Source organism: Heterodontus francisci, chromosome 9 (genome assembly GCF_036365525.1).
Source record: "Heterodontus francisci isolate sHetFra1 chromosome 9, sHetFra1.hap1, whole genome shotgun sequence".
NCBI classification, from domain to species: Eukaryota; Metazoa; Chordata; class Chondrichthyes; order Heterodontiformes; family Heterodontidae; genus Heterodontus; species Heterodontus francisci.
The window spans coordinates 43,374,510-43,402,242 of record NC_090379.1 but is presented as its reverse complement, the minus strand read 5'-3'; the positions used below and the strand labels follow the sequence as shown (position 1 = coordinate 43,402,242).

Sequence of the window (27,733 nt, the reverse complement as noted above, 5' to 3'; positions counted from 1 at the left end):
TCTCAGAACAATGAACATTGACCGAAGCCTGGCTACTCTGTCCTGTGTGGCAGGTGTAATTTGTTACAAATATGATGTTTTTGACAGGATGTGGTGCCTCAGGTATGTAACTTGTAGTTAAACACTCACATCTAAGAGTTGTGCAGTGTTGATGGCAAAACAAGTCATTCTTTTGGTCAAATGCAGAGATGCACTGATTCACAGAGAGTCATAGAGATAAAGGCTGCCATTTGGCCCATCAAGTCCATGCCTGCTCTCCACAGAGTAAAGCAGTCAGTCCCATTCCCCACTCAATTCCCATAGCCCAGCAAGTTTATTTTCCCCAAGTGTCCATCCAATTTCCTTTTGAAATTGTTCATCATCTCCGCTTCCACCACCCTTGTAGGCAGAGGGGTCCAGGTCATTACCACTTGCTGTATTAAAAAGTTTCTCCTCACATTCTGCCTTGCATCTCTTGCCCACAACCTTAAATCTGTGTCCCCTAGTCCTTGCACCATCACATGATACAATCATAGTTCAACCACAAGTGCTGCTCAAACTGGAAAGTATAGATGTTTGGTGTCTTGAAACTAGATCTAACACTGAGTAAATTCTCAACACATCTAAACCAACACAATTCCTTTAATAGAAAATAATTTTTGGTGCTAAAACTGATGTGAAATACAAAATCGCAAAAAGAATTAAAATTTCCAAGAATGCCTCATATATATGACTGGTCTTAATCTTAATATTGGTCTGATATAATTTTAGTGGACACAACACAGAATTAAGTTAATTTTTATTAAATATAAATGAAAATGTCAAATACACTGGAACAAATTCCTTATACATTACAGTCTCGTCAATGAAAAAAACTGCAATTTTCAGACTTAAACAGTGCTGTGAGAAAATGTGACAGCCAGAGATCTATATACACTGCTGTGCTCCTTACTATAAACATTAGTTATGCATGATTTAATCTATACACAGTCTCAAGGTCCACTTAAATTTAATTCTTAAAAAAAGTATTGCAAACAACTTCAAATACTAAAGATTTTCTGTCAAAACAGTATCAAAAAAGTATCAAGATTACAAAATATAGTACCCAAATGGATCATTTCAATTTGAGACTTAAAGGGTAAACCTTTTCAGGTTAAAATTTTGTCCCAGTCATGGATTTGGAGTTCAAGTAGCGGTGTACTTAAAATGTACGTTTTGTTCAACTTCACACACCACAGGAGTATGCACCAATGCTGGTTATGTTGGCTAAGTAGCCATCACGTATATTGAAGCTTTTGCTCATCTCTCATCAATACAAGTTCCTAAAATTAATACATCTTAAAAATATTCTACAACCTACCTTTTAGTCATAATATTTCACAACAATCATCTATTGCGTTGATATTTGTCAAGGAACTCTGAGTAACAGGTTAATGAACAGAAGTAACAGAGAATTGGGGCCTCAGTGCCACCCATGTTGTCCACAAGGACGACAGTATGAGAGACCTGGTGTAAGTTCAGATTTACAACCACTTGAATGAAAGAGTTCAGGCAAGGTCTTCTGCAAAGGCAGGTTTTAGTCAAATCCAGATCCTGGCACAGGTGAGCTGGAAGGATATGTGGCCCATAAGCAATTCTTTACAAGAAAAAAAAAATGCAATTAGTTAAAAAGGCAAGACATTAAAAAAAGCTTATGTGCCAACGTCATACTAGATGCAAATTGAGAGAGTCGCAAAGAACACAATGTACCCAAAGCCACGATGATTCCATTCCAAGTAATTTTGCTGATGGATATAATTGACAATGCAGTGAATAAGTCAAAGTTGAATACAACACTTATTCTGAAGTTCCACATATTGTTATACCTTTACATAATAGGATGTTGAGTGTTGCTGATTTAGCAAACACTTGAAGAAACAGATCATGCTATTTTTGCTTTCTGTAGTTTAAAAAAAAAATTAAGACAGCTCAGAATCTGTACTATTTGAATGTCAGATTCCCATCCAAGTTATGGGTTTGAATCTAAGCTTTCCTGAACATTCAAACTCCCTATCCTCATATCAGCCTCATTAGTTTGTTGCCACACAGCATTCAACCTGGACAAGGGAGATACCAACAACTTTCAATGTAAAAATACACTCCCAGTTTGGCAGAGCTTACTAAACTCCCGACTCTGGGAGCTCAAACAGGTTTTGCTTGGTCAATGGCATCACAGTTACAAGTTTTGCAATCTAATACCAGTTTTTGTATTAACTGATTTCAGCTAGGGTGGTGTTGCAGACAATTTGTTTTGAAGCCTTCAGGCTTTGGCTGATGGAAAGGACGGGTTGGAAGGGGATATGAAAATCAACTAAACTTCTCAAATCCTAATTGCTGCCTGGTGACCTCTGCTGGAGATTATAGATGTGTAAACATCAGAGAGTATAGAAAGATGGTCAGCTCTGGTCCCTCCCATAAATCAAAGGTCAAATAACCTGCTGATAATTGCTGACTAGCCAGTTGCGCAGCAATTGGAAAACTGCTGACAATGAAACTAGACCTAAAATACGAGTCAGCCTTTCGGATGGAGGGTACTGTGGGAAATATTTTGGAGCAGAAAAGCGGTGGAGGTTATTCTTCCAAGTTGGAAGGCTTTAAGAAATTGTAAAATAGAATAATCAATTTTGCTCTGGATTTTAAGTAAATTTTGTGTTAATTTTTATTAATGGAGTACCTTCCACAGACAAGAGTTTTTTGGTGATTATATGATTAAAATTGCCAGTTAAAAATAACTTCTCTCAAAGTAAATTTGTGTTTAGAAACAACATTGTAGATTGCAGTGAAGTAACCGAATTCTGTGAATCACTCAGCTGCAATTCAATAGGAGAGCGCAGCTCAAAAACAAATCACATTTATATCTGTAGTTTGATGTTCTTCCTCTGTGTTGCAATACTGATAAGCTTTGTGTATCCATCCAGTACTTGGCTAAGTTTAACGGAAACAAATTTGTAGCGTGATCAGCTCTTAATTAAATCTACAGACTTGAAATGAAGTGATGCCGCTGCTAAGCGAATGGGCCAAGTCATTATGAAATGCTGCATCTATTTTTGTTTTGTTGAAATCCCTTACCTGTAATTTACTGTTGCTCTTGCTGCTGTCTCTAACAGGGTCATTGGAATCTGCAGCTGAATTGTTGGAGTCAGAGGATTAGGCTGTTCAAAAAGGTTTCCAAAGAGATCCACATTCTCAAGGCACAACCTCTGGAAATCACATGGAAGGTAAGGCAATTTGTTGCGCGCTGCTGAGAGGAAGCGTAGTTTAGTTAGCTGTCCAATACTGTAAGGAAGCCGGAGTAATTCGTTGTCATCAAGTTTTAGATGAATGAGTTCTTGTAATTGACAGAATTGAACAGGCAGAGCACGCAATCTATTGTGGCTCAAATCCAAAAACTGCAGCGATTTCTGCAATGTGGAACTACACAATGCAACATTGAATGTCTCCAAGTGGTTATTGTGCAAAACAAGCTCAGACAGACAAGCAAGATCTCCAATAGTAGCTGGAAGTTTGCGTATGTGGTTATTGCTAAGATCCAGCTTCCGCAGTTTTCGAAGGCAAAGCATACGCATATCCACACGTGCTAGTTTGCAGTAGGACACCTGCAGAAATTCTAGAGAGTAAGGGAAGCTTGTGGTGAGAGGATACTCCTTTCTAGACGTGATTACCATTTTGGCTTTGGGCTTTTCAACCTCAGTGGTCTTAACTGGAGCCAGGTTGGACAATGGTATAGTATCTATTTCACTATCTCGGTGAGCCAGCCTTAAAGTGGAAAGGAAGTTCTTCAAATTATTGACATCTGCCTGTTAATAACAGAAAACACCTACTTCAGCACATGATAAAATACCTGTTAATGGTTTACATTGCATATCATACATTAAAAAATGTTATTAGATTTGTTAGACATTTCAATTTTACCATTGAGCTGTGCTGTACCACATTCTCCTATCAGATACAACAAGCCCTCACTGTAAATTGCTGACTAGAGTATATCATTTGGTTTCCCTTAATATTAGAAAGCAAAACTGCAGCCAACCTTTAATATATCCTTTGCTAGAATGTACTTTCTGTAAAAATAAGCTACTGTAAGAGTATCAGCTACAGCAGAATATTTCAACCTTTTTTCATTAGAAGCATATGACACCAAACACAGCCAAGTCACAAAAGCCAACCACAGTTATTAACACAAGACCAGATTTTACACGAAAACAATTAAAGTACAACTGACCTTTACATTCATACTATTTAAGAGCAGAATTACTGGTCATTTGTTTAGTATTCATCCTGCTTTAAAATCTACTTTAAGCACTACTGTAACGTGGTAGGTATTTATTCAGTTGAACATGTGTTGAAACAAAAGCTGAGCTTAGCTCATGGCACAGTAGTATTTGAACAGTAATAAGATTACATGTAAGCAGTTTGTGACCAGTGTTTTGAAATATTCAGACATTTCAAGACAAATAATGCACTGCAATAATGGAAATTAACAGCACACACTTGGCATGTATTTTATGAGTTGTGTCTCTGTGCAACAATAGCTAATATTTAGATTTTACAACCCAAGTATATTCCCCTAAATTTTCTTCGTTTTTCTCCTAAAGGTGGTAATTCATGCTGTGATTATAGTTGATTGGTTGCAGATAGCCTTCCAGAAACTCACCTAAGTGGCCATTCTTCATTGACCACCAGTTTAAAAAGGTCATTTGACTGCAGGGTGCATCACAGCCTATGCCCAATCATGATCATACATATGTGTCCTCCATCCCTTCCCACCCCCCCCCCCCCACCGTGTCCCCCCTCCCCATCTGCCCCCCGCCCACATTCTCCGCCATTTGGGGGCATCTCATCCCTGCTCTCTCCTTTAAACCGGTCATCACCCCTCTCCTCAAAAGCCAACTCTTGACCCCACCATCCTTGCAAACTACCATCCCATCTCCAATGTCCTTACTGTGTTGTGGCCTCCCAAATCTATTCCATCTTTCCCAGAACTCCATGTTTGAATTCCTCCAATCAGCTTTCCACTTTGCCACAATGCCAAAACAGCTCTGATCAAAGTCATTAATGACATTCTACGTGACTGTGAGAAAAGTAAACGTTCCTTTCTCGTGCTTCTTGAACTATGTGCAGCCATTGACACAGCTGATGACACCATCGTCCAATACCTCTCAACTGTCGTCCAGCTGGGTGGGCCTGCTCTCACCCGGTTCCATCCTTATCTATCTAATTGCATCCAGAGCATCACTTGCTTCTCTTCCAGTTCCTGCACTGCTACCTCTTGTGTCCCTCAAGGATCTATCCTTGGCCCCCTCCTATTTCTCATCTACATGCCCCTTGCAGCATTATCTGAAAGGACGCTAATTTTCATGCGTACACTGATGACACCCAGCTCTACCTCACCACTACCTGTTGGACCATTTTTTTCCGCCAAGAGGATCATCAAGAGGACACAAAGCACTTGTTTGACATCATCATTTACTGGTTGTCACATGACTGAAGTTAAAAATAGAATAGAAACCCTGGTAACTGGGGAAGGTGTGTGCAGAGAAGTGACAGGTCAGAAAGTGGACTCTCCATTTCCAGTTTCACTTTTAAATTGTTTGGAGTTGGGAATTAACTCCAACCCCTTTTGAAAGGTTTAAAAAAAAACTGAAGGACAGAACCCCAGCTCAGCCCAGCCTGTTCCATCTCTTTAAAAAGCCTGCAGAAGGAGAGAATAGATCTAAGGAGAGAAGATAATTCCCAAGGAAGGAGAAAAGACCACAATCCAGGTCAGCTTTCCAGCACCTCTCAGAAAGTCCACTGTGTAAACTCATCTCTTGTCTTTGAAGAAAAGCCTGCTAAATTAATTCTCAACGCTGCCCGAAAAGAACTGTTCTAAAAGATCCCAGTGACCCATCTACGTGTAGTCGGAGGCCAGACTGTATGCCAGTTTTGAAACACAGCATATCTCATCTGCTGTTTCTTCAAGAATGAGCATGTACTCAGCCCGTGTATTTTTTGCCTGTAATACAGCTCTAAAAACAAAAATCCCTTTATTTTTCCAGTTAACCGGCGTATATGTGTGTATGTGTGTGTGTGTGTGTGTGTCAGAGAGTGTGAGGGGCTAGAGTAAAGAGAGAATACTAATATTTCAATCTGTGTGTTTATGCTTTACTTCATTACTGGTTAAGACTTGTTTATAATGAAGTGATAATTTTGTTGTTTATTAAAGGAACTGGTAGGTGTGTTTTGTTCTGGGATAAAAATACAGTATATGGGTGACCATATTGGTAAGTGGGAAAAAATTTAAAATATATGTTGTGACCCATGGAGAAGTGGAACTAGAATAAACAGTGCACTCCTCCTGCCTCGGTCGTAACATATAATTGGGGGCTATTTGCCAGATGACCCCCAACACCAATGACATACAATTGTTAATGGGGTAATAATAATTGAGAAAGGAAAAATAAGAACCACCAGGTTTCTTGTGTAAGAGTAAAGTCTACACCACCGGAATGTCTTCAAAAGTTGCTGAGACTTTTCTGGCGACGGAGGATGTGTCTGAGTAATTTGAGGAACTTATCCATTGGCAGCAAAATTGGGGTTAGAATTAAGACCAGGAGCTAAGGAAGCAGACATAATTGAATAGCACAACATTTGCAATTGGAAGAAAGCAAACCAGAGGGTAGTGCAGTTGAATTAGCTAAAATTCAGTTACAGATGAAGTAGCTTGAGCTTGAACCGATAAAAGGAGAAAAAAAATAGAAAAAACTTGAACTTGAAGAGAATTGACAATGAAGAAACTTCAACTTGAGGAAAGGGAAAGAGAAGGAAAGGAATACAAATTGAAGATAGAAATAAGACGAACAGTGGCCTTGGCTCCAAGGAAAGTTCTGGTGAGGAAAGATCTGACTCCAGCCCAGGACCCAGTGCAGAGCTATTTACATTTGTACAAGCCCTCCCCATGTTTGAGGAAAGGCATTTTTCATTTCTTTTGAAAAGATAGCCAAACAGATGAAATGGCCCAAGGAAAGTTGGACACTGCTTATGCAAAGCAGGTTGATGGGCAGTGCTCAAGAAGTTTATGCTATGCTTTCTGAGGAGGCTTCTGCAGATGGCAAAAAGGCTATTCTCGCTGCGTATGAGTTAGTCCCTGAATTGCACAAGCAGAAAGTTCAGAACCTTTGGAGATTGACTGGGCAGACTTATATAGAATTTGAGAGAGTAAAGCAAATTAATTTTGATCGTTGGTTACAGGCACTAAAGATGGAGGCCACCTATAAAAACCTTAGGGAACTAATTCTTTTGGAAGAATTTAAAAATTTATTCCCTGTTAGTAAGAACCATGTAGAGAACCAGAAGGTTTCAACAGCCAGACAGGCAGCGGAAGTTGATTATAAGCTTGTTTACAAGCCCAAACCCTATGTTTGTCACCCCCACAAATCAGAGAAGGATAGAAGATGGGAGAGTGAAAGGAAGGCAAGTAGCTGGGGACAGGAAGGGACAGCTGGGAATGCCCCAGGATCTCCTCTTCAGGCCAAGAAGGAAGATGTTGAGATAAAAACAAGAAATGCTGGAAATACTCAGCAGGTCTGGCAGCATCTATGGAGAGAGAAGCAGAGTTAACGTTTCAGGTCAGTGATCCTTCATCAGAACTCAGGAAGATGTTGAGGGTGGGAGTGAAGTCTGCAAGCTTAAGCGTCATCATTGTCACAAGGTGGGACACCTTCGTGCAGAATACTAAACGTTATGGGGTAAATCAATGGGAGTTATTGGGGTACACAGAGCCAATGCAGAGAAAGGGGTCCTGACCAAGAGTACGACAAATCGGGCTGTAGCTCTGACTGCAGCTGGAAGGCCAAATACAAAACCAATGAGTGTGCAGGGGGTTGTGAATAAGATACTTGAGAGTTATAGGGAATTCCTGTCAAAAGGAAAAGTAGCTCCTTATCCCTCAAGTGAGGCAGGCAAACCGAAAGTTATACTTAGGGATACAGGATACTTATGGATGCTGGGGAAAGGTATAGCATTTCCAGACAGCGCGCTGAATGCTAAAGTTTTAGTGAATGGTATTGGCGGAGAGTATATACCCGTACCTTTGTATCGGGTGCACCTAGTGTGACCGAATGCCTGGAACGGTAATTGTAGGAGTTGACCTACTCCTGAGGAATGAAATGGTCGGAGCGAAGATACTAGCTTCTCCAGTAGTCACAGAAAAACTAAGTGAGGTAAAGAGACAGAACAGTTGCAGGAAAAGGTTCCAGGAATTTTTCCCTTCATGTGTCGTAACCCGAGCAATGGCTAAACAAGTTCCATTGTTGGAGGCACAATTGGCACCACAGACAGATAGCCAAATATCTGAAACTTTTTTGGGAGATTTGGATAATCCAAAGGAAATGTTGATTAAGACTTCTCTGATCACGGTTCAGCTAGCTGATCCAGAGTTAAGTAAAGTGGCATAAATCAGCTCTAACAGAAGCTGAGGCAAAAGGAGTTCCAGAAGGCTATTATATTAAAAATGGGATTCTGATGAGGAAGTGGAGACCTCCTCACAGACCTGCAGATGAAGAATGGATGGTAGTTCATCAGTTAGTGGTAATGCCAAAGTATCGCTGGGAACTATTAACGCTAGTGCATGAAATTTCTATAGTGGGATATGTGGGGATTCGGAAGACCAATCACATATAAGTTGACATTTTTACTGGCCAGTTCTTTCCAAGGACATGGTGCAGTTTTGTAAAGTGTGCCAGGTTGTGCGAAAACTGCAAGCTGCCATAAAATCAGCACCTCGAATTCCCATACTAGTTATTGGGGAACCATTTAGTAGGGTGTTGGTAGACTACGTAGGAACTTTACCAAAAAACAAAAAGTGGGACACCAATATATACTCACTGTCATGGATATGGCTACTGGTTCCCAGAGGCCATTCCCTTGAGAACAATTTCTGCTAAGGTAGTGGTAGAGAAGTTAACCCAGTTCTTCACTAGATATGGATTACCAATTGAGGTTCAGTCGGATCAAGGTTGCAATTTTATGCCCAAAATTTTTCAGAAAGTTATGGGTAATTTGTGTATAACAGTTAAAGTCTTCAGCTTACCACCCACACATAAAAGGAGCTTTAGAAAGGTACGATCAGACCCTCAAAACGATGATCAGGGCATACAGTCATGAAAATCCCCATGATTGGGATAAAGGGCTAGAATTTCTTTTGTTTACCACTAGGGATTCTTCTAATGAGTCCACAGGTTTTAGTCCTTTTGAATTAGTTTACAGACATGAGATAAAAGGTCCTCCAAAACTAATTAAAGGAAGGTTTTTTACAACAGAGGAATGAAACATCTGTACTAGATTATGTATCCGTGTTCTCGGAACGGCTCACAAGAGCTTGCAAAGTGGCTCAAGAACACCTTAAAGCTTCCCAAACAACTACGAAGAAATGGGCAGACAAGCATACCAAGACCCAAACATTTCAACCAGGGGATGAGGTGTTAGTATTACTGACTTTACAGGGTGAACCATTGAAAGCACGGTTCAGTGGTCCATATAAAGTGGTCAAGAGAATTGGTAAGGTAAATGATTTGACTGTCACCCCAGATCACCTGATTGGGTCATATCAATATGTTAAAACAATATTACTGCCAGGAGGAGGATAAGCAAGCACATGTATGTCAGGTAATAGGGACAGTGAAGGATGAAAGGGATAGTGAGGATGAGACAGGAGGCAGAAACAATTCTCAAATTGAACTTCCTACTATCCGGTTAACTAATACTGAATTACTAGTGAGATTGGATACTACGCTTTCATATTTAGATGCGAAACAATGAGAAGACCCAACAAGGCTACTCACAGCATTTAAAAGAGTCTGTAGGGAAAAGCCAGGATGTACAAACTTAGCCACACATGATGTGGATATAGGGGAATTCTTTCCTATAAAACTGCACCCTTAAATCGCTCAAATCCAGAGAAACAGGCCCAGGTAAAAGCAGAAATCCAATACATGTTAGAAAACCACCTAATAGAACCCAGTCAAAGCAGCTGGAGTTCGCCAGTAGTATTAGTGCTTAAACCTGATGGTTCAACTAGACTTTGCACAGATTACAGAAAAGTTAATGCAGTAACAAGGCAGACTCCTACCCAAATTCCTCACTTGGAAGACGGTATTGACAGAGTGGGCAGTGCCATGTTTCTTACAAAAATTGGATTTGTTAAAGGGATACCAGCAAGTTTCTTTAATATCCTGAACTAAAGAAATATAGGCCTTTGTCACACCAGATGGTCTTTTCCAATGCCAAGTGATGCCATTCGGGCTAAAAAAAAATTCCCCAGCAACCTATCAGAGACTAATGAACCAAGTGGTAGCCAATGTTCCTAACTGTGTAGTTTACCTTGATGTGCTGGTATACACGGACACCCGGAAGGACCACTTGGAACAACTAGAAGCTCTGTTTGGAAGGTTGCAGTTGGCTGATTTGGTGATAAATTTTGTGGAAAATTTTAAAAAGCAGAATGCCAGACTATTCCGATGGAGTTTACTATTATAACCTTATCACTTAAAGGTTATCCACGCTGCGGGCAAAAATAATGTTATTGCAGATGCTTTAAAGAGCTTTTAACATTGTTTTGAGTTATCTGAATGAAAAGAGGGTACAGAGCAGAATTGTATTAACTACAGGTAAAAATTGATTGGGGATGAGCGTGAAAATCTGTTTTAAAATGTTTTCATCTATTTGTTTTACACTTTGTAGTGAAATGCCATTTTTAAATGCATTTCATTCCTCCGAGATTGGAGGGGTTACGAAAGTGCTTCTGTTTTAAAAATATTTTTTTGAGGATTCATAGTCAAATTGAAGAAATATTGGGCCAGTTTTTTTCCCCAAGAGGGTCATCAAGACGACATTGAAAGGACTTGTTTGACATCATTTACTGGTTGTCACATGACAAGTTAAAAATGGAACAGAAACCCTCGTAATTGGGGAAGATGTTTGCAGAGAAGTGACAGGTCAGAAGGTGGACTCTCTATTTCCAGTTTCACTTTTGAATTGTTTGGAGTTGGGAATGAACATTTCAAAAGGGGTTGGAGTTTAAAAAAAAACTGAAGGTCAGAACCCCAACTCAGCCCAGCCTGTTCCATCTCTTTAAAAAAAATCTGCAGAAGGAGAGAACTTCCAAGGAGCGAATAGATCTTCCAAGGAGAGAAGAGAATTCCCAAGGAAGGAGAAAAGACCACAACCCAGCTCACCTTTCCAGCACATTTCTAAAAGACCCCGACAAGCCCACTTTGTCAACTCATCTCGTCTCCTGTCTTTGAAGAAAAGCCTGCTAAATTAATTCTCAACACCGTTCTAAAAGATCCCAGTGACCTGTCGACATGTAGTCAGAGGCCAGACTGTATGCCAGGTTTGAAACACAACATATCTCATCTGCTGTTTCTACAAGAATGAGCAAGTCTTCTTTTGCCTGTAAGAGAGCTTGAAAAACAAAAATCCCTTTATTTTTCCAGTTAACTGGTGTATATGTGCGTTTGTTGTTAAATTCCAGAGAGCTTGTTATGGAAGGAAAATGCTGGAGCCTATATTTACTCAGTTTCACATTTATTGTACAGAATTAAAGGATTACCAATATATAGCTCCTCACTCAAACCCTCCACCAGTCTCAGTGAGTGTCTGCTTATAAGTACTCAACTAAAACCCCAATTAACACCTTTCACCTGCATATAATCAAACCACTAACACACAATTAACAGATTCCCTATTTTCTTTTACAATACAACTTGGATTAACATGCTCAAAGATCATTTCAAAATAAATTCCATATTGGGTACAAAGTATTACATTGTGAGACACCCCTCCTCTCGTACTTCTAACAATTTCTTTGTACTAGCATTTCTTTTTGTGAAACAATCAGATAGCTGATGGCTTGCATCTGCCCATTTAAGTTTGGAGATTTCCTTTCTTTCCAGCCTTTTTTCAATCCAGCAAGGTCAATACATAGTCTTTTCTCACTCATTTTTTGTAGATTGTACATTGTCGCACAAAGAACGATTATCTACATAACATTCAATGGGTATCCTAGCTTCAGTTTGTCCCTTGTTCAGAATTTCACCTCAAATATTTGATAAGTAAAAGCCCATATCCACTGCCTGCACATGACCCAGTGTTTCCGCAGCTAATGTGCTTTTAACACGTTTTATTTTCTTAGCCTTCCAAACTAAAGGACAACATTTCCCATTTTCTTGAATACCCATCAGCAAGATTAGCATGTGAAGCTTCGTTTAGTTTAGAGATACAGCACTGAAACGGGCCCTTCGGCCCACCGAGTCTGTGCCGACCATCAACCACCCATTTATACTAATCCTACACTAATTCCATATTCCTACCACATCCCCACCTGTCCCTATATTTCCCTACCACCTACCTATACTAGGGGCAATTGCTAATGGCCAATTTACCTATCAACTAAAGCATCACTAAAAATTTGGCTTCATGTTCTTTGGGTCACCCAAGGATGGGAACTTCAGTACACATTTCTCCAGATTTATTGGACATTTTATTTGCCATTAAAACACTCTCAACTTTTGGATGTTTCATCATCGTGCATAACTCCAGAAACATCAAAACTAGCATCAGGCCTTGTCTGAGAGTACAACCAGTTTAAATGACCCACCAGACTTCACAATTGTTCAGTCTCTGCTTTAGATAGATCATCATCTTTCTGTGATGACCTAACATTATTAACTGGGATGGGAGTAACACTCTCTAAATAGGACTATTGATTCAAATTTATTCCAGACTTGGTCTGCTTAATATCTAAACCATGGGGGCGGCACAGTGGCGCAGTGGTTAGCACCGCAGCCTCACAGCTCCAGCGACCTGGGTTCAATTCTGGGTACTGCCTGTGTGGAGTTTGCAAGTTCTCCCTGTGTCTGCGTGGGTTTCCTCCGGGTGCTCCGGTTTCCTCCCACATGCCAAAGACTTGCAGGTTGATAGGTTAATTGGCCATTATAAATTGCCCCTAGTATAGGTAGGTGGTAGGGAAGGACAGGTGACCTGATTGCTTTATAATTTTCTACATATCCTGTTACTACTTCCTTAATGGATTCAAGCATTTTCCCAAAAGATGTTAGGCTAACTGGCCTATGGTTTCCTGCTTTCTGTTGCACCCCACCACCCCCCCACCCCCGCCGACCCCCCGCTCCCTTCTTGAATTAAGGCGTTACATTTGTGGCTTTCCAATCCGCTGGGACCTTTCCAGAATCTAGGGAATTTTGGAAGAATAGATTTTTTTAAAAAAAGAGATACAGCACTGAAACAGGCCCTTCAGCCCACCGAGTCTGTGCCGACCATTAACTACCCATTTATACTAATCCTACACTAATCCCATATTCCTACCACATCCTCACCTGTTCCTATATTCCCCTACCACCTACCTATACTCGGAACAATTTATAATGGCCAATTTACCTATCAACCTGTAAGTCTTTGGCTGTGGGAGGAAACCGGAGCACCCGGAGGAAACCCACGCAGACACAGGGAGAACTTGCAAACTCCGCACAGGCAGTACCCAGAATTGAACCCGGGCCCCTGGAGCTTTGAGGCTGCGGTGTTAACCACTGCACTCTATGCCCCTATTAATAAAGCCCAAGACACTGTATGCTTTATTGACCGCTCTCTCAACCTGTCCTGCCACCTTCAATGACTTATGCACATATACACCCATGTCCCTCTGCTCCTGCACCCCCTTTAGAATTGTACCCTTACCAAAATGAATCACTTCACATTTCTCTGCATTGAATTTCATCTGCCAACTGTCTGCCCATTCCACCAACTGGTCTATGTCCTTTTGAAGCTCTGCACTATCCTCCTCAGTTCACAATGCTTCCAAGTTTCGTATCATCTGCAAACTTTGAAATTGTGCCCCGTACACGAAGGTCCAGGTCATTAATATTTGAGGAAAAGCAAGGGTCCCAACACTGATCCCTGGGGAGATCCACTACAAACCTTCCTCCAGCCGAAAAACATCCATTAACCACTACTCTTTATTTCCTGCCACTCAGCCAATTTCGTATCCATGATGCCACTGTCCTTTTTATTCCATGAGCTACAAGTTTGCTCACAAGTCTGTTGTGTAGCACTGTATCAAATGCCTTTTGAAAGTCCATCTACACCACATCAACAGCATTGCCCTCATCAACTCTCTCAGTTACCTCCTCAAAAAACTCTAGCAAGTTAGTTAAACATGATTTTCCCTTAAGAAATCCATACTGGCTTTCCTTAATTAACTTGCATTTGGCCACATGACTATAGATTTTGTCCCAAATTATTTTTTCTACAAGTTTTCCCACTATTGAAGTTAAACTGACTGGCCTATAATTGCTGGGCTTATCTTTACGCCCTTTTTTGAACAAAGGTGCAACATTTGCAATTCTCCAGTCCTCTGGCACCACCCCAGAGTCTAAGGAAAACTGAAAAATTGCATCCAGCGCCTCTACGATTTCCACCCTCAGAATCTGTGGATGCACTTCATCTGGTCCTGGTGCTTTATCCACTTTAAGTCCAGACAGCCTATCAAATATCTCCTCTTTATCAATTTTAAACCCCTCTAGTGTCTGACTTACCTCCTGTTTCAACGTTACCAAGGATGAAGATGCAACCCAGGCAAAGACAGATGCAAAGTATTCATTTAATACCTCAGCTATGCCCTCTGCCTCCATGTGTAAATCCCCCTTCTGGTCCATAATGGGCTCCACTCCTCCTTTTACCACCCTTTTACTATTTATATGCCTATAGATAACATTAGGATTTCCTTTAATGCTTCTTGCTAGTCTCTTTTCATGCTCTCTTTGCTTCTTTTATTTCCTTTTTCACTTCCCCTCTGGACCTTCTATATTTAGCCTGGTTCTCAATAGTATTTTCTTCCTGGCATCTGTCATAAGCACACTTTTTCTTCTTTATCTTAATCCTTACCTCTTTTTTCATACGGGGAGCTCTGGATTTGTTTGCCCTATTTTTCTCTTTCGAGGGAACATACCTCGACTGTACCCGAACTATCTCTTCTTTGAAGGTAACCCATTGTTCACCTACTGGTTTTCCTGCCAACTTTTGACTCCAATTTATTCACCCCAGCTCCATTCTTACCCCACTGAAGCTGGCTTTCCCAATTATTCTTGCCCTGGATTTCTCTTTGTCCTTTTCCATAGTTAGCCTAAACCTTATGATACAATGATTACTATCCCCTAAATGCTGTCCTACTGATACTTGATCCACTTGGCCCACCTCATTCCCAAGAACCAGGTCTAGCAGTGCCTCCTTTCTCATTGGATGAGCAACATACTGTTGTAGAAAATTTTTCCTGAACACACTCTAGGAACTCTTGCCCCTCACTGCCTTTTACATTACCATTACCCAAGTCTATGTTTGGATAATTAAAGTCCATTATAATTACCCTATAATTTTTGCACCTCTCTAATTTCCTTGCAAATTTGTTCCTCCAAGTCCTTCCCACTAGCTGGTGGCCTATAGACAATACCGAGCAATGTAACTGCACCTTTTTTGTTTCTTAGCTCTAGCCAAATTGATTCTGTCCTCGACCCCTCTGGGACATCCTTTTTCTCCAGCACTGCAATGCTCTCCTTAATCAATACCATCACTCCCCCTTTTTTCCCTTTCCTATCTTTCCTGAACACCTTGTATCCAGGAATATTTAACACCCAGTCCTGCCCTTCTTTGAGGCAGGTCTTGGTTATTGCCATGTGGAAATATGATGTGGTGGCTATCTGCGCTTGTACCTCACCAGTCTTATTAACCACACTCCATGCATTCACTACAATAAATGCAAGAAATCAAAGTTGAAAGAGTGAAGTGCACAAGCTAGGGCATAAAATTGATGATTACAGAAGTTTGTTGGAGCATGTTACTGGAGCATATAGAGCGTGGGACTTTGTGTAGGATTGGATACAAAATTTTAGATCAGTTGAAATATATGTGTACAGTGGAAATGAGGCTGCTGCTAAGAAGATAATGGTATGCATAAGCTACAGCAGCCGTGTAGTCGGGGCATACAGAAGAGGGCATTAGAATTTGGAAGCGATTGTCCTTGGTGACACATCAGTGCTAGACTTTGAACCTCAGGTCAGGTTGCTCAGGATGGAATATTCATAACTGTGGGTTCAGTCTGAGAAAACAGCCGGGAAGGGAGATGGAATCAGTGCTTACGGGTGCCAAGTTTCTGCTGCAAATCAAACAGGATGACTTCAGTCTTGCTGATTTGAGCTGGAGAAGCCGATACCACGTATACTACTTTAATCACAGCTTACAAGAACATAAGAAATAAGAGCAAGAGTAGGAGCAGTTGATGTTGTCTACATGGACTTCAGTAAGGCTTTTGATAAGGTCCCGCATGGGAGATTGGTCAAGAAGCAAATAGCCCTTGGGATCCAGGGCAATTTGACAAATCGAATCCAAAATTGGCTTAGTGGCAGGCAGCCACTAAGTGATGGTCGAGGGTTGTTTTTGCAATTGGAAGCCTGTGACCAGTGGTGTACCACAGAGCTCGGTGCTGGGACCCTTGCTGTTTGTAGTGTACATTAGTGATTTAGACGTGAATATAGGAGGTATGATAAGTTCGCAGATGACAGGAAAATTAGTGGTGTCGTAAATAGCGAGGAGGAAAGCCTTGGATTACAGGACGATATACATGGGCTGGTAAGATGGGCAGAGCAGTGGCAAATGGAATTTAATCCCGAGAAGTGTGAGGTGTTGCATTTTGGGAGGACTAACAAGGCAAGGGAATATACAATGGATGGTAGGACCCTAGGAAGTACAGAGGGTCAGAGGGACCTTGGTGGACTTGTCCATAGATTACTAAAGGTAGCAGCACAGGTAGATAAGGTAGTTAGGAAGGCATATGGGATATTTGCCTTTATTAGCTGAGGCTTAGAATATAAGAGCAGGGAGGTTATGATGGAGCTGTATAAAACGCTAGTTAGGCCACAGCTGGAGTACTGTGTACAGTTCTGGTTGCCACACTATAGGAAGGATGTGACTGCACTGGAAAGGGTGCAGAGGAGAGTCACCAGGATGTTGCCTGGGCTGCAGCATTTCAGTTATGAAGAGAGACTGGATAGGCTCGGATTGTTTTCCTTAGAGCAGAGAAGGCTGAGGGGGGACCTGATGAAGGTATACTAAATTACGAGGGGCATAGATAGGGTAGATAGGAAGAAACTTTTTCCCTTATTGGAGGGGCCAATAACCAGGGGGCATAGATTTCAGGCAAAGGGCAGGAGGTTTAGAGGGGATTTGAGAAAACATGTTTTCACCCAGAGGGTGGTTGGAATCTGGAACACACTGCCTGAAGGGGTGGTTGAGGCAGGAACCCTCAACATTTAAGCAGTATTTAGATGAGCACTTGAAATGCCATAGCATACAAGGCTGCGGGCCAAGTGCTGGAAAATGGGATTAGAATAGATTGGTGCTTGATGGCCGGCGCGGACACGATCGGCTGAAGGGTTTGTTTCTGTGCTGTATAACTCTGTCACTCTGACTCTAGACCATACGGTCCCTCGAGCTTCTTCAGCCTTCAAAATTTACTATTGTTGCTAATTAGTCATCAAAGAATCATCTCCATTTTTAAGCAAGTATATATTGACAATGTAGTAACAGGTTTGAATTAAAACTTTAAAATTTTTAAAAAGATCCAGCTTGTACCTTACTCAGACAAACATCCACTGCTGGTTCTTTCAGCCTGATGGTAGCTTTTCCTTCTTCCACAAATTTGGTGAAAAACTGTTCTATATTTTCTTTCAACTACAAAGAGATTTTTGTGAAATTATATTGTTAGTCGGATACTTTCCAAAGTACACTTGATTGACTGATTTTGTACTGTATAACTCACCTTGTATTTACAGCCTGCCTTGTCTTTTAAGGTACAGATCAAGAGATGAATGGTTGCAGAGTTGTTTTTGATGCTCCGTTCGTGGTGTTTCCCTATTGACAAAACAGCTCGGTTTCCTCTCCCTCTATTCTTCATACCGAAGGTCGGGAGCATCCGATTGATGACTTCCACCTCGCACTGGAGTTTCATAGTATCTGTAATGAAATGATCACCACCTGAAGACATAATTCTGGACAATCGGATCACACGGCATTCCCATGGATTTCAACCACATAAACAAGTTACTTGTATGGATGCACGGTGTGCTTTCCTTCCTGATTGGCTGCTTCCTCGGCTAATACAGTCACTGATAGGAGCCGCAGACCATATCACACCCCCACCTCCCAGCAGCCGCATTAATCTCGGTCAGTTACACGGACAACACCCGGGAGAGAGAGAGGTGGTAATATGCTGGGAAGGGTGGGGGATTGGATCTTAAATTATTAACTCCGAAAAACACTATTGCTTTAAAAAAAACTTGTGAACGAGTCTGATGTAAACCCGTTTTGGCGCAGTGCCAACTAGGGGAGAGTTCAGTTGCTTCACTCTACAACGTGCTCTTCCAGTATAATCTATTCTCCAGTAGATTCATGTCATCCGGCTCTTCTGCCGACATGAGAAACAGGTTGTTTCCAGCATTAACGTTTCGATTTGTCACGTCCTGAGACAGACAATTCGATTACAATTGAATACGCAACATCCTGTATTTGTCTCAATTGCTCAAAGTTTAAAACGGGTTTGTAGTGAAGCGGTGCTGTGACTGCACTGGAATAATATGACCTTCCCTGTCCAGAGCCCTTTCAGATTCTATTTACATCCTGGAACCGCCATGAGGATTAGTCGTCGGCGCACGTAGTGTACATTCAGAAGGGCGGGAACAGCTCAGCTTTGTACCAGAGAACATTGTAGTGAATGGACAAATAACCACATCACCACGTTCTGCACGGGTTCAGGATCATGTAAATTTGTATTCAGCATCAGGGGAAAACAAAAGCCGAGAGAGGACTGTGCACAACAAAAACACACAACTCAAACGTCTGACGGAAGGACTTCACCAATACTCTTCTTGCCCGGCCTAACCCCTTCATTAATTCTGACTACGTCTTATTTATTTACTGTACTATTTCTGACGTACGATGGTGCACACAGCAAAACATATAAAATGCAATCAAGAGTTGAGGACATCGCATTGCAACGGCCAGCACACGGGCCATGTGTTTTTAAAACTTCGCAAAGCTCTAAAAGTGGAGAAATTACCCATCCTTTATTCTTTAAATGCAATACATCTTCTCCAAATTGTAGAAATAATGAGTGGGTATTTTGATGTTTTAAGCAAATGTGTGGACACAAAAATAGAATTTCAGTATCCAGTGCCTTCAGTCGTTTCTTGATATCACTCGGAGTGAATTGAATTGGCTGAAGTCTGGCATTTGTGATGCTGGGGACTTCAGGAGGAGGCCGAGATGGATCACCAACTCGGCACTTCTGGCTGAAGATTGTTGCAAATGCTTCAGCCTTAACTTTCGCACTGATGTGCTGGGCTCCCCCATCATTGAGGATGGGGATATTTGTAGAGCCACCTCCTCCAGTTAGTTGTTTAATTGTCCACCACCATTCACAGCTGGATGTGGCAGGACTGCAGAGCTTAGATCTGATCCGTTGGTTATGGGATTGCTTAGCTCTGTCTATCGCATGCTGCTTACACAGTTTGGCACGCAGACAGTCCTGTTTTGTAGCTTCACCAGGTTGACATGCCTGGTGCTGCTCCTGGCATGCCCTCCCGCACTCTTCATTGAACCAGGGTTGGTCTCCTGGCTTGATGGTAATGGTAGAGTGGGGGATATGCTGGGCCATGAGGTTACAGATTGTGGTCGAGTACAATTCTGCTGCTCCTGATGGCCCACAGCACCTCATGGATGCCCAGTTTTGCATTGCTAGATCTGTTCGAAATCTATCCCATGTAGCACGGTGGTAGGGCCACACAACACGATGGAGGGTATCCTCAATGTGAAGGCGGGACTTCGTCTCCACAAGGACTGTGCAGTGGTCACTCCTACCACTACTGTCATGGACAGATGCATCTGCGGCAGGCAGATTGGTGAGGACGAGATCAAGTATGTTTACCCCTCACCACCTGCTGCATACCCAGTCTAGCAGATATGTCCTTTAGGACTCTGTCAGCTCGGTCAGTAGTGGTGCTACAGAGCCACTCTTGGTGATGGATATTGAAGTCCCCCACCCAGAGTACATTCTGTGCCCTTGCCACCCTCAGTGCTTCCCCCAAGTGCTGTTTTGTTACGTGTAGATATGCACTTGTGGAAGCAAAAATACTGCAAGCATTTTCCAACCTGCATCTATTTTTCATCCCAAATCTTAACAATTTTCATTTTTCATTACAAAAAAAGAAACATTTCAGTAACAAAGATGGAATTATACTCTTGGTCCATGAACCATCCGCAGAATGAGTTTCTTGGAAAATTAAAATTTCAGCGAGTGTAGATGCTGCAAAGATATGCAAAGAAAACAAGCATGCAGGTTACAAGGAGCCTGTATGTAGTACATCCAGTCTTGCACACAGAGCTTTAAATAAAAGCTCATGAATTACCTTGTTCAATCAATCAGTTAGGCATGTCTAGGCACAACTTGACTAAACAGTCATTTCATATCACTGCCAGAAATTTGGGGAATTGGGCCCAGATTACCACTCTCCTGAATCTATCAAATTTTGGCACAAGTCATCGGGAACTTGCGCATTCCAAAGGATGCTGAAACTCAACACAGATCAAGCTGCTGCAGGATTTTTACTGGCCAAAGTTAGACTAACACCAAGGAAAAATAGAGGTTCCTTTCTGCTGGTCTATTGACCTGAACTGTTATCTCGGTTTCTCTGTCCACAGTTCCTGCCTGACCTGAGTATTTCCAGTATTTTCTGTTTTTATTTCCGATTTCTTGCATCTTCAGTATTTTGCTTTTGAAACCCCCATCCCAAACCTTTCAATGGTATCAACCGCTGATTCAGTCCAGTTAACCATCCAAACGCACTCTTAAAAATACTTTCTCCATTAATGTTATCAATTGTTGCAAGATGCATTCTTCGAATAGGTTGGCCTCCCATCTTCCAGCCTCCATAAACTTAAGGTCTTAAACTCTGCTGCTCGTATTTTAACTTGCACAAAGACCTTTGTTTTCACTGACCTATATTGGCTCCCGTTTAAGCAAATGACAATTTTAAAATTCTCATCCCAGTTTTTAAATCCCTCCACGGCCTCGCCCCTCCCTATCTCTGTCATTTCTTCCAGCCCTATAACCCTTGCAGATCTCTGCACTCCTTCAACTCTGGCCTCTTGCACATCCCCAATTTTAATCGTTCCACCATTGGTGGCCATGCCTTTAACTGCCGAAGCCATAAACACTCGATTTCCCTCTCTCAACTTCTCTTCCATCCTTTAAAACACTTCTTGAAACTACATCTTCGACCATGTTCCTGTGAAGCACCTTTGGACGTTGTACTTTGTTAAAGGTGCTATATAAATGCAAGTTGTTGTTGTACCTCATTTTTTTTTTATAGCCTAAAGGAAGTTATCTTAAGAATGGTAGGCAGTATTATCTCACTAGGATTTCAGTAAGTTCTATGGTGAGCATCTAAATTTTTTTTTACTATTTCCACTGTGACAAGCACCATGCTATACAAGTATAGATTATGTCCTTCCACACATGGGTTATGCCAGCAGACAGCATTTTGAACTGTGCCTCAATCCTGCTCCCCCCACCACTCAAATTTTTACACATGCATACCATTGATAGTAGTGGTTAAATTAGAAATCAGTGACAATTAAAAATGGAAGTTGCAAAACAAAGCTCTTGCAACTTCTTAACTCCAAATTGCTAGTTGCTTGTCAATATTAGGCAAAATGTTTGGCAATTGCTTTTTTGGTAACTGAAATTACATTGGTGTTTTATATTTAAACATTTAATATGTTTGAATGAGACACATTGACTCTGTATTTTCCTTCAACATTTAGTAAACTGGATTGTTTTGCTCATTGAGTTGTGTTGTTTGCTGCATGACTCAACATTCCAGGATGTTGGGTCAGCAACTAGTATTCATTTTGTCATCCCTGCCAGAATTGCACAAATCAGCTTGAGCAGTACAAAACATTAGCTGCTGATTCACCAGTGTTTCCCCACAAAATAATGAAACATGCCTCTATATTCTGTTTCTTTATAGGTTCTATTGATATGCAATAGAGCCTCAAACATTAAGGTACTACAAGACTCATGAGACACTTAGACATCCATATCCATGGCAACAAGAAGCCCAATAATATTTTAAAACAAAATATCAATATCCATAAGACATGCTTTGTCTGCAGAGATTGTAGTTACAGCCACCAGAAAATAGCAGCAGTTAACTTTTAGTTTTAGAAAAGATACTAGGATTCGTACAAGCCAAGATTAGAAAATTAACCATTTCTCACTCAAATCATAGTTTTGACCATTTGCCTTTTTTGGCATCATCCAGAGAAAGGTGACAAGCTCCTACTTCTTTGCCAATGCTACAGGGTGATATGAACACTTCCGGGATGACTTGTCTGTGCATTTTGCCTCACTGGAGGGGGTTTATCATCAACAAATTGCATTTATACACCTTTAACAAAGTAAAATGTCCCAAAACTTCATAGGAAACAAAACACATAAGGAAATATTAGGACAGAAGACCAAAAGCTTTATTGAAAAGGGTTTTAAGGAGCGTCATAAAAGAGGGGAAATAGGTAGGAAGGCAGAGAGGCTGAAAGAGGCAATTCCACAGCCTCAGGCCCAGGGAGCTAAGGTACGGTCTTCAATAGAAAAACAATTAAAATTGAGGATGTGTAAGAGGCCAGAATTGGAAGACTGCAGAGATCTCAGAGGGTCTTGGGGTGCAGGAGGTTACAGAGATAGGGAGGGGGAGAGATCACAGAGATTTGAAAACTATTAGAATTTTAAAATCAAGGTGGTGCTGCACTGGGAGCCAATGTAGATCTGCAAGCGCAATATTGATGGATGAATGGGACTTGATGTGAATTAGGATCCACTTTATGCCTCATTTGGACAGCCAGACCAAATGAATGGGGAATTATCACCATAACGCCACATCTCATACAATGCAATAGTTTATGATGCTAATGTATGGTGCCACTATGCTGCCCAGCACCCAGATCAGTTTAATTTCAGTGAGTTTATTTTATTTACCAATAAAGCTAAAACTAGTAACACAAAAACAAATCAATAAAGTACTTTCTCTCCCAAAACAATTCCTGCAAAATTTCAGCAAAGATATACTGTCTCAAGCACAGAATTTGATGACTCCAAATTAAGACATGAAGTTTTTGAACTTCAAGCCTCTCAATTTCACAGCTAAAATTCACAAGAAGGTTTAAAATTGATTTTATTTTCCTAAGTTGTATAACTTGAGTGTTTTGCTGGGTACCAGAAGCAAAATAAATCTTTCTATAGATTTTACCTGTTTATTAATGAGCAAATTCACATCAAAATTATTCAGAAAAGATTCAACTAAACACATCCAAGGCTCAAATGAAACAATACTTTAAAAAAAATCTAAAAAAAGTTTTGCCATGCTTCTGTTGAAAACTCCTCCCTGAGGCACAGTTCCACAGGTGCCAGGCAATGCCCAGGACATCACCATAGTACCCATTATTAAAGTGTGAGCTCAGAAAGTGAGCATCAGCAAATAATTTCATAGGCAAGTGTATCATAGTCAAACCCAATCTGGTCATCACCAAATATCCACACAAAAAAACTCAGAGCAGAGGTTACAGGACAGCTATCAGAAAAGGGAACCCTGGCTGATATTCCCCTCCCCGACCCAAAGGCACTGAGGTAATTTGCAGGCTCCTATCACTGCCCTACCAATGCCACCTTCCTCAAAGACAGAGGACCTTCTTGAGCTACTGAGCAATAAATTCAGTGAAGCAGGAACCATTGAAGTAATCCTTTTTTTAAATAAGGTTATTCATACTGGAGTATCTCTTATCTAAAATGAAAATTGGAATTCATTGGAATTTTCTTCATTTGCAAACATAAACACTAGCAAATGGCTGAAGCATCTCACCCAACTGGCAGTGGTGTAGGCTCAACGGTGGGGTGGTGGAAGGCAGAAGCGGTGATGTTCAAACATCCCCCCAAAATTGCTACAATTCATTCACGAAAACTAATTAGTTGGGCTTGCAATTCTAATACGAACATATGAACTAGGAGCAGGAGTAGGCCACTTGGCCCTTGGAGCCTGCCCCGCCATTCAATAAATTCACAGCTGAACTGATTACTCCATATTTCCACCTACCCCGGATAACCTTACACTCCCTTGCTTATCAAGAATCTATCTACCTCTGCCTTAAAAATATTCAAAGACTCTGCCTCCACTGCTTTTTAAGGAAGAGAATTCCAAAGACTCACGACCCTCAGGGAAAAAATTTCTCCTCATCTCTGAATTAAATGGGCGACCCCTTATTTTTAAACAGTGACCCCTAGTTCTAGATTCTCCCACAAGGGGAAACATCTTTTCCACATCCACCCTGTCAAGACCCCTCAGGATCTTATATGTTTCAATCAAGTCACCTCTTACTCTTCTAAATTCCAGTGGATACAAGCCTAGCCTGTCCAATCTTTCCTCATAAGACAGCCCACCCATTCCAGGCATTAGTCTAGTAAACCTTCTCTGTACTGCCTCCAACACATTTACTTCCTTCCTTAAATAAGGAGACCAGTACTGTACACAGTACTCCAGATGTGGTCTCACCTATGCCCTGTATAGCTGAAGCATAACTTCCCTACTTTTGTATTCAATTCCCCTCGCGATAAACAATAAAATTCTATTAGCTTTCCTAATTAAGTGCTGTACCTGCATGCTAACCTTTTGCGATTCATGCACTAGGACACCCAGATCCTTCTGCATCTCAGCTCTGCAATCTCTCACCATTTAGATAATATGCTTTTTTATTCTTCCTGCCAAAGTGGACAGTTTCCAACTTTCCCACATTATACTCCATTTGCCAGGTCTTTGCCCACTCACTTAACCTATCTGTATCCCTTTGTAGCCTCATGTCCTCTCCACAAGTTACTTTCCTACCTATCTTTGTCTCATCAGCAAATTTAGCAACCATACCTTCGGTCCCTTCATCCAAGTCATTTATATGAATTGTAAAAAGTTGAGGCTCTAGCACAGATCCCTGTGCACACCACTAGTTACATCATGCCAACCAGAAAATTACCCATTTATGCCTACTCTCTTTTCTGTTAGCTAACCAATCTTCCATCCATGCCAATATGTTACCCCCTACACCATGAGCTTTTATTTTCTGCAATAAACTTTGGTGTGGCACCTCATCAAATGCCTTCTGGAAATCTAAGTACAATACATCCACCAGTTCCCCTTTATCCACAGCACATGTAACTCCCTCAAAGAGCTCCAATAAATTGGTTAAACATGATTTCCCCTTCACAAAACCATGTTGATTCTGCCTGATTACCTTGAATTTTTCTAAATACCCTACTATAACGTCTTTAATAATAGCTAATATTTTCCCTAAGACAGGCGTTAAGCTGACTAGCCTGCAGTTTCCTGTTTTCTCTCTCTCTCCCTTTTTGAATAAAGGAGTTACATTCGCTATTTTCCAATCTAACGAAACCTTCTCCGAATCTAGTGAATTTTGGAAAATTAAAACTAATGCATTAACTATCTCACTAGCCACTTCTGTTAACACCTCAAGTTGAAGCCCATCAGGACCAAGGCACTTGTCAGCCCGCAGCTCCAACAATTTGTTCAGTACCACTTCCCTGGTGATTGTGATTTTTTTTTTGAGTTCCTCCCTCCCTTCCATTTCCTGACTTACAGCTAATACTGGGATGTTACTTGTATCAATAGTGAAGACCGATACAAAGTATCTGTTCAATTCATCTGCCATCTCCTTATTATCCATTATTAATTCCCCAGATTCACTTTTTATAGGACCAACACTCACTTTAACTCTTTTTAAAAAATATCTACAGAAACTCTTACTAACTGACTTTATATTTCTAGCTAGCTTTCTCTCATACTCTGTTTCCTTCATCAATCTTTTAGTCATTCTTTGCTGTTTTTTATATTCTGTCCAATCTTCTGACCTGCCTCCCATCTTCACACAATTATATGCTTTAAGTTTGATACTATCTTAAACTGTTTTAGTTAACCACAGATGGCAGGTCCCACCCTTGGAATTTTTCCTTCTCGTTGAAATGTATCTATTCTGTGTATTCTGAAACATCCCCTTAAATGTCTGCCACTGCATCGCTATTGACCTATCCCTTAACCGGATTTGCCAGTTCACTTTAGCTAGCTCTGCTTTCATGCCCTCATAATTGCCCTTATTTAAGTTTAAAATACTAGTCTTGGACCCATTCTTCTCTCCCTCAAACTGAATGTAAAATTCAATCATATTATAATCGCTACTACCCAGGGGCACCTTAACTATGCAGTCATTAATGAATCCTAACTCATTGCACAATACCAAATCTAGTATAGCCTGCTCTCTGGTTGGCTCCAGAACGTATTGTTCCAAGAAATTATCCCAATAACATTCAATGTACACCTCATCTAGGCTACGTCTGCCCATCTGATTTTTTCCAGTCTATATGTAGGTTAAAATCCCCCATAATTATCGCTGTACCTTTCTGACATGCTGCCATTATTTCTTCCTTTATACCCCATCCTACAGTGTGGTTAATGTTAGGTGGCCTGTATACCACTCCCACAAGTGACTTTTTGTCTTTATGATTTCTCATCTCTACCCAAACTGCCTCTACATCCTGGTTTCCTAAACTTAGGTCATCCCTCTCTTTTGTGCTAATGTTCACCAGAATATAGCAATGAATAGGAAAAAAATTATCATGCTTGGACTCCATGCTTTAAAGCTTTTGTCTAACGAGCCTTTTTAAATTTGCCTTATTTGAATAGTTAGATTAATAGAAGTAATCCGTTCGAACTTTATGATGAAATTTCTATTTGAAAATTAGATGTTTTTAGTAGTTTTATTTGGTCTGGCAAGCTATCTGCTGGCACTGCCTCCCACTACAAAAAAAAAACGTCTATGCCACTCCAAACATATGGTGTGACAAAGGTCTACCCCATCATATATTCCTACGATATTTCCACTGAGCAATATAAATGCACAAGTTATTTGCTCGCGCGCAGCAAAAGCGTATGGGATGGATTTGTTTTACTTGTAGCAAATCTTTTGTTGAAATTAGCAATTCGTCAGTATTCAACAGAACGCAAATTCTACTGACTCTTACTTCCTGACTTCTGTTTCCTAAAGTCTGATATAAAACAAAAAAACGTCATCCAGAGACACAAATATGAGGGCGGGGCAAATCAACTCAAACAGTTTAACAGAAAATGCTGGAAATAAACTACAGGGAAGCAAACTTTGTTTACTGTAGGAAACTTATATTTTCTGCAAAGGCGGCAATCCGGAATTTAAAAGCATTGGGATTTAAAACAGGACAAGTATTTCTCACCAATTACAGGTTAGTGAACAGATGAGCGGAGATGGAGCAGCGACCCCAGTTGACAAATGGCGGTTAGAGAGCGGCTTACAGCCGGGCCACAACCTCCACGCTGCAGCAGCAGCAGCAGCTGCCACGCGGCCACTCCCCCAGTTACTTGAGCTGCGTTTACCATGGAAGGTGGTCCAGGAGTGAGGTACAAGCTCCAAGAAAGCTCAGCTCGATAGTTCGGTGAACCAGCGGAAATTTTTCAGGCCGCCCGCGCCTCAT

The 27,733-nt window shown here is 41.0% G+C and overlaps 1 protein-coding gene and 1 long non-coding RNA gene across 6 annotated transcripts; one reads left to right on the top strand and one right to left on the bottom strand.

Moving 5' to 3' along the window:
* Positions 1-761: 761 nt before the first annotated feature.
* On the bottom strand, positions 762-27,733 carry lrr1 (leucine rich repeat protein 1). Of its 4 annotated transcripts, none has more exons than XM_068038891.1 (5): positions 27,476-27,733; positions 17,882-18,075; positions 17,695-17,793; positions 3,088-3,815; positions 762-1,615 (listed from the first exon to the last, which is right to left on the bottom strand). In XM_068038891.1, the coding sequence occupies exons 2-5, from the start codon at positions 18,068-18,070 to the stop codon at positions 1,366-1,368; spliced, it is 1,266 nt and encodes a 421-aa protein (XP_067894992.1). In that variant the 5' UTR covers positions 18,071-18,075; positions 27,476-27,733; the 3' UTR covers positions 762-1,365. The 4 variants fall into 4 exon arrangements, with proteins under 4 accessions (XP_067894992.1, XP_067894993.1, XP_067894991.1 ...); XM_068038892.1 differs by having other exon boundaries at positions 27,636-27,733; XM_068038890.1 differs by lacking the exon at positions 27,476-27,733 and having other exon boundaries at positions 17,882-18,722.
* Positions 2,511-11,638, top strand: LOC137373699 (uncharacterized). 2 transcript variants are annotated; one of them, XR_010975672.1, is made up of 3 exons: positions 2,511-2,588; positions 3,126-3,236; positions 11,145-11,638. It is a non-coding gene; the product is annotated as an uncharacterized lncRNA (long non-coding RNA). The 2 variants fall into 2 exon arrangements; XR_010975671.1 differs by having other exon boundaries at positions 2,548-2,622.

Bases quoted from the DNA above. Each gene is read 5' to 3' on its own strand.
- lrr1 (XM_068038890.1), bottom strand. From the start codon at position 18,106: ATGTCTTCAGGTGGTGATCATTTCATTACAGATACTATGAAACTCCAG. The intron at 17,794-17,881 runs GTGAGTTATACA...ATCTCTTTGTAG, and splicing joins AGGCAGGCTGTAAATACAAG to TTGAAAGAAAATATAGAACA. The intron at 1,616-3,087 runs GTAAGGGATTTC...TTTCTTGTAAAG, and splicing joins AGAGCAACAGTAAATTACAG to AATTGCTTATGGGCCACATA.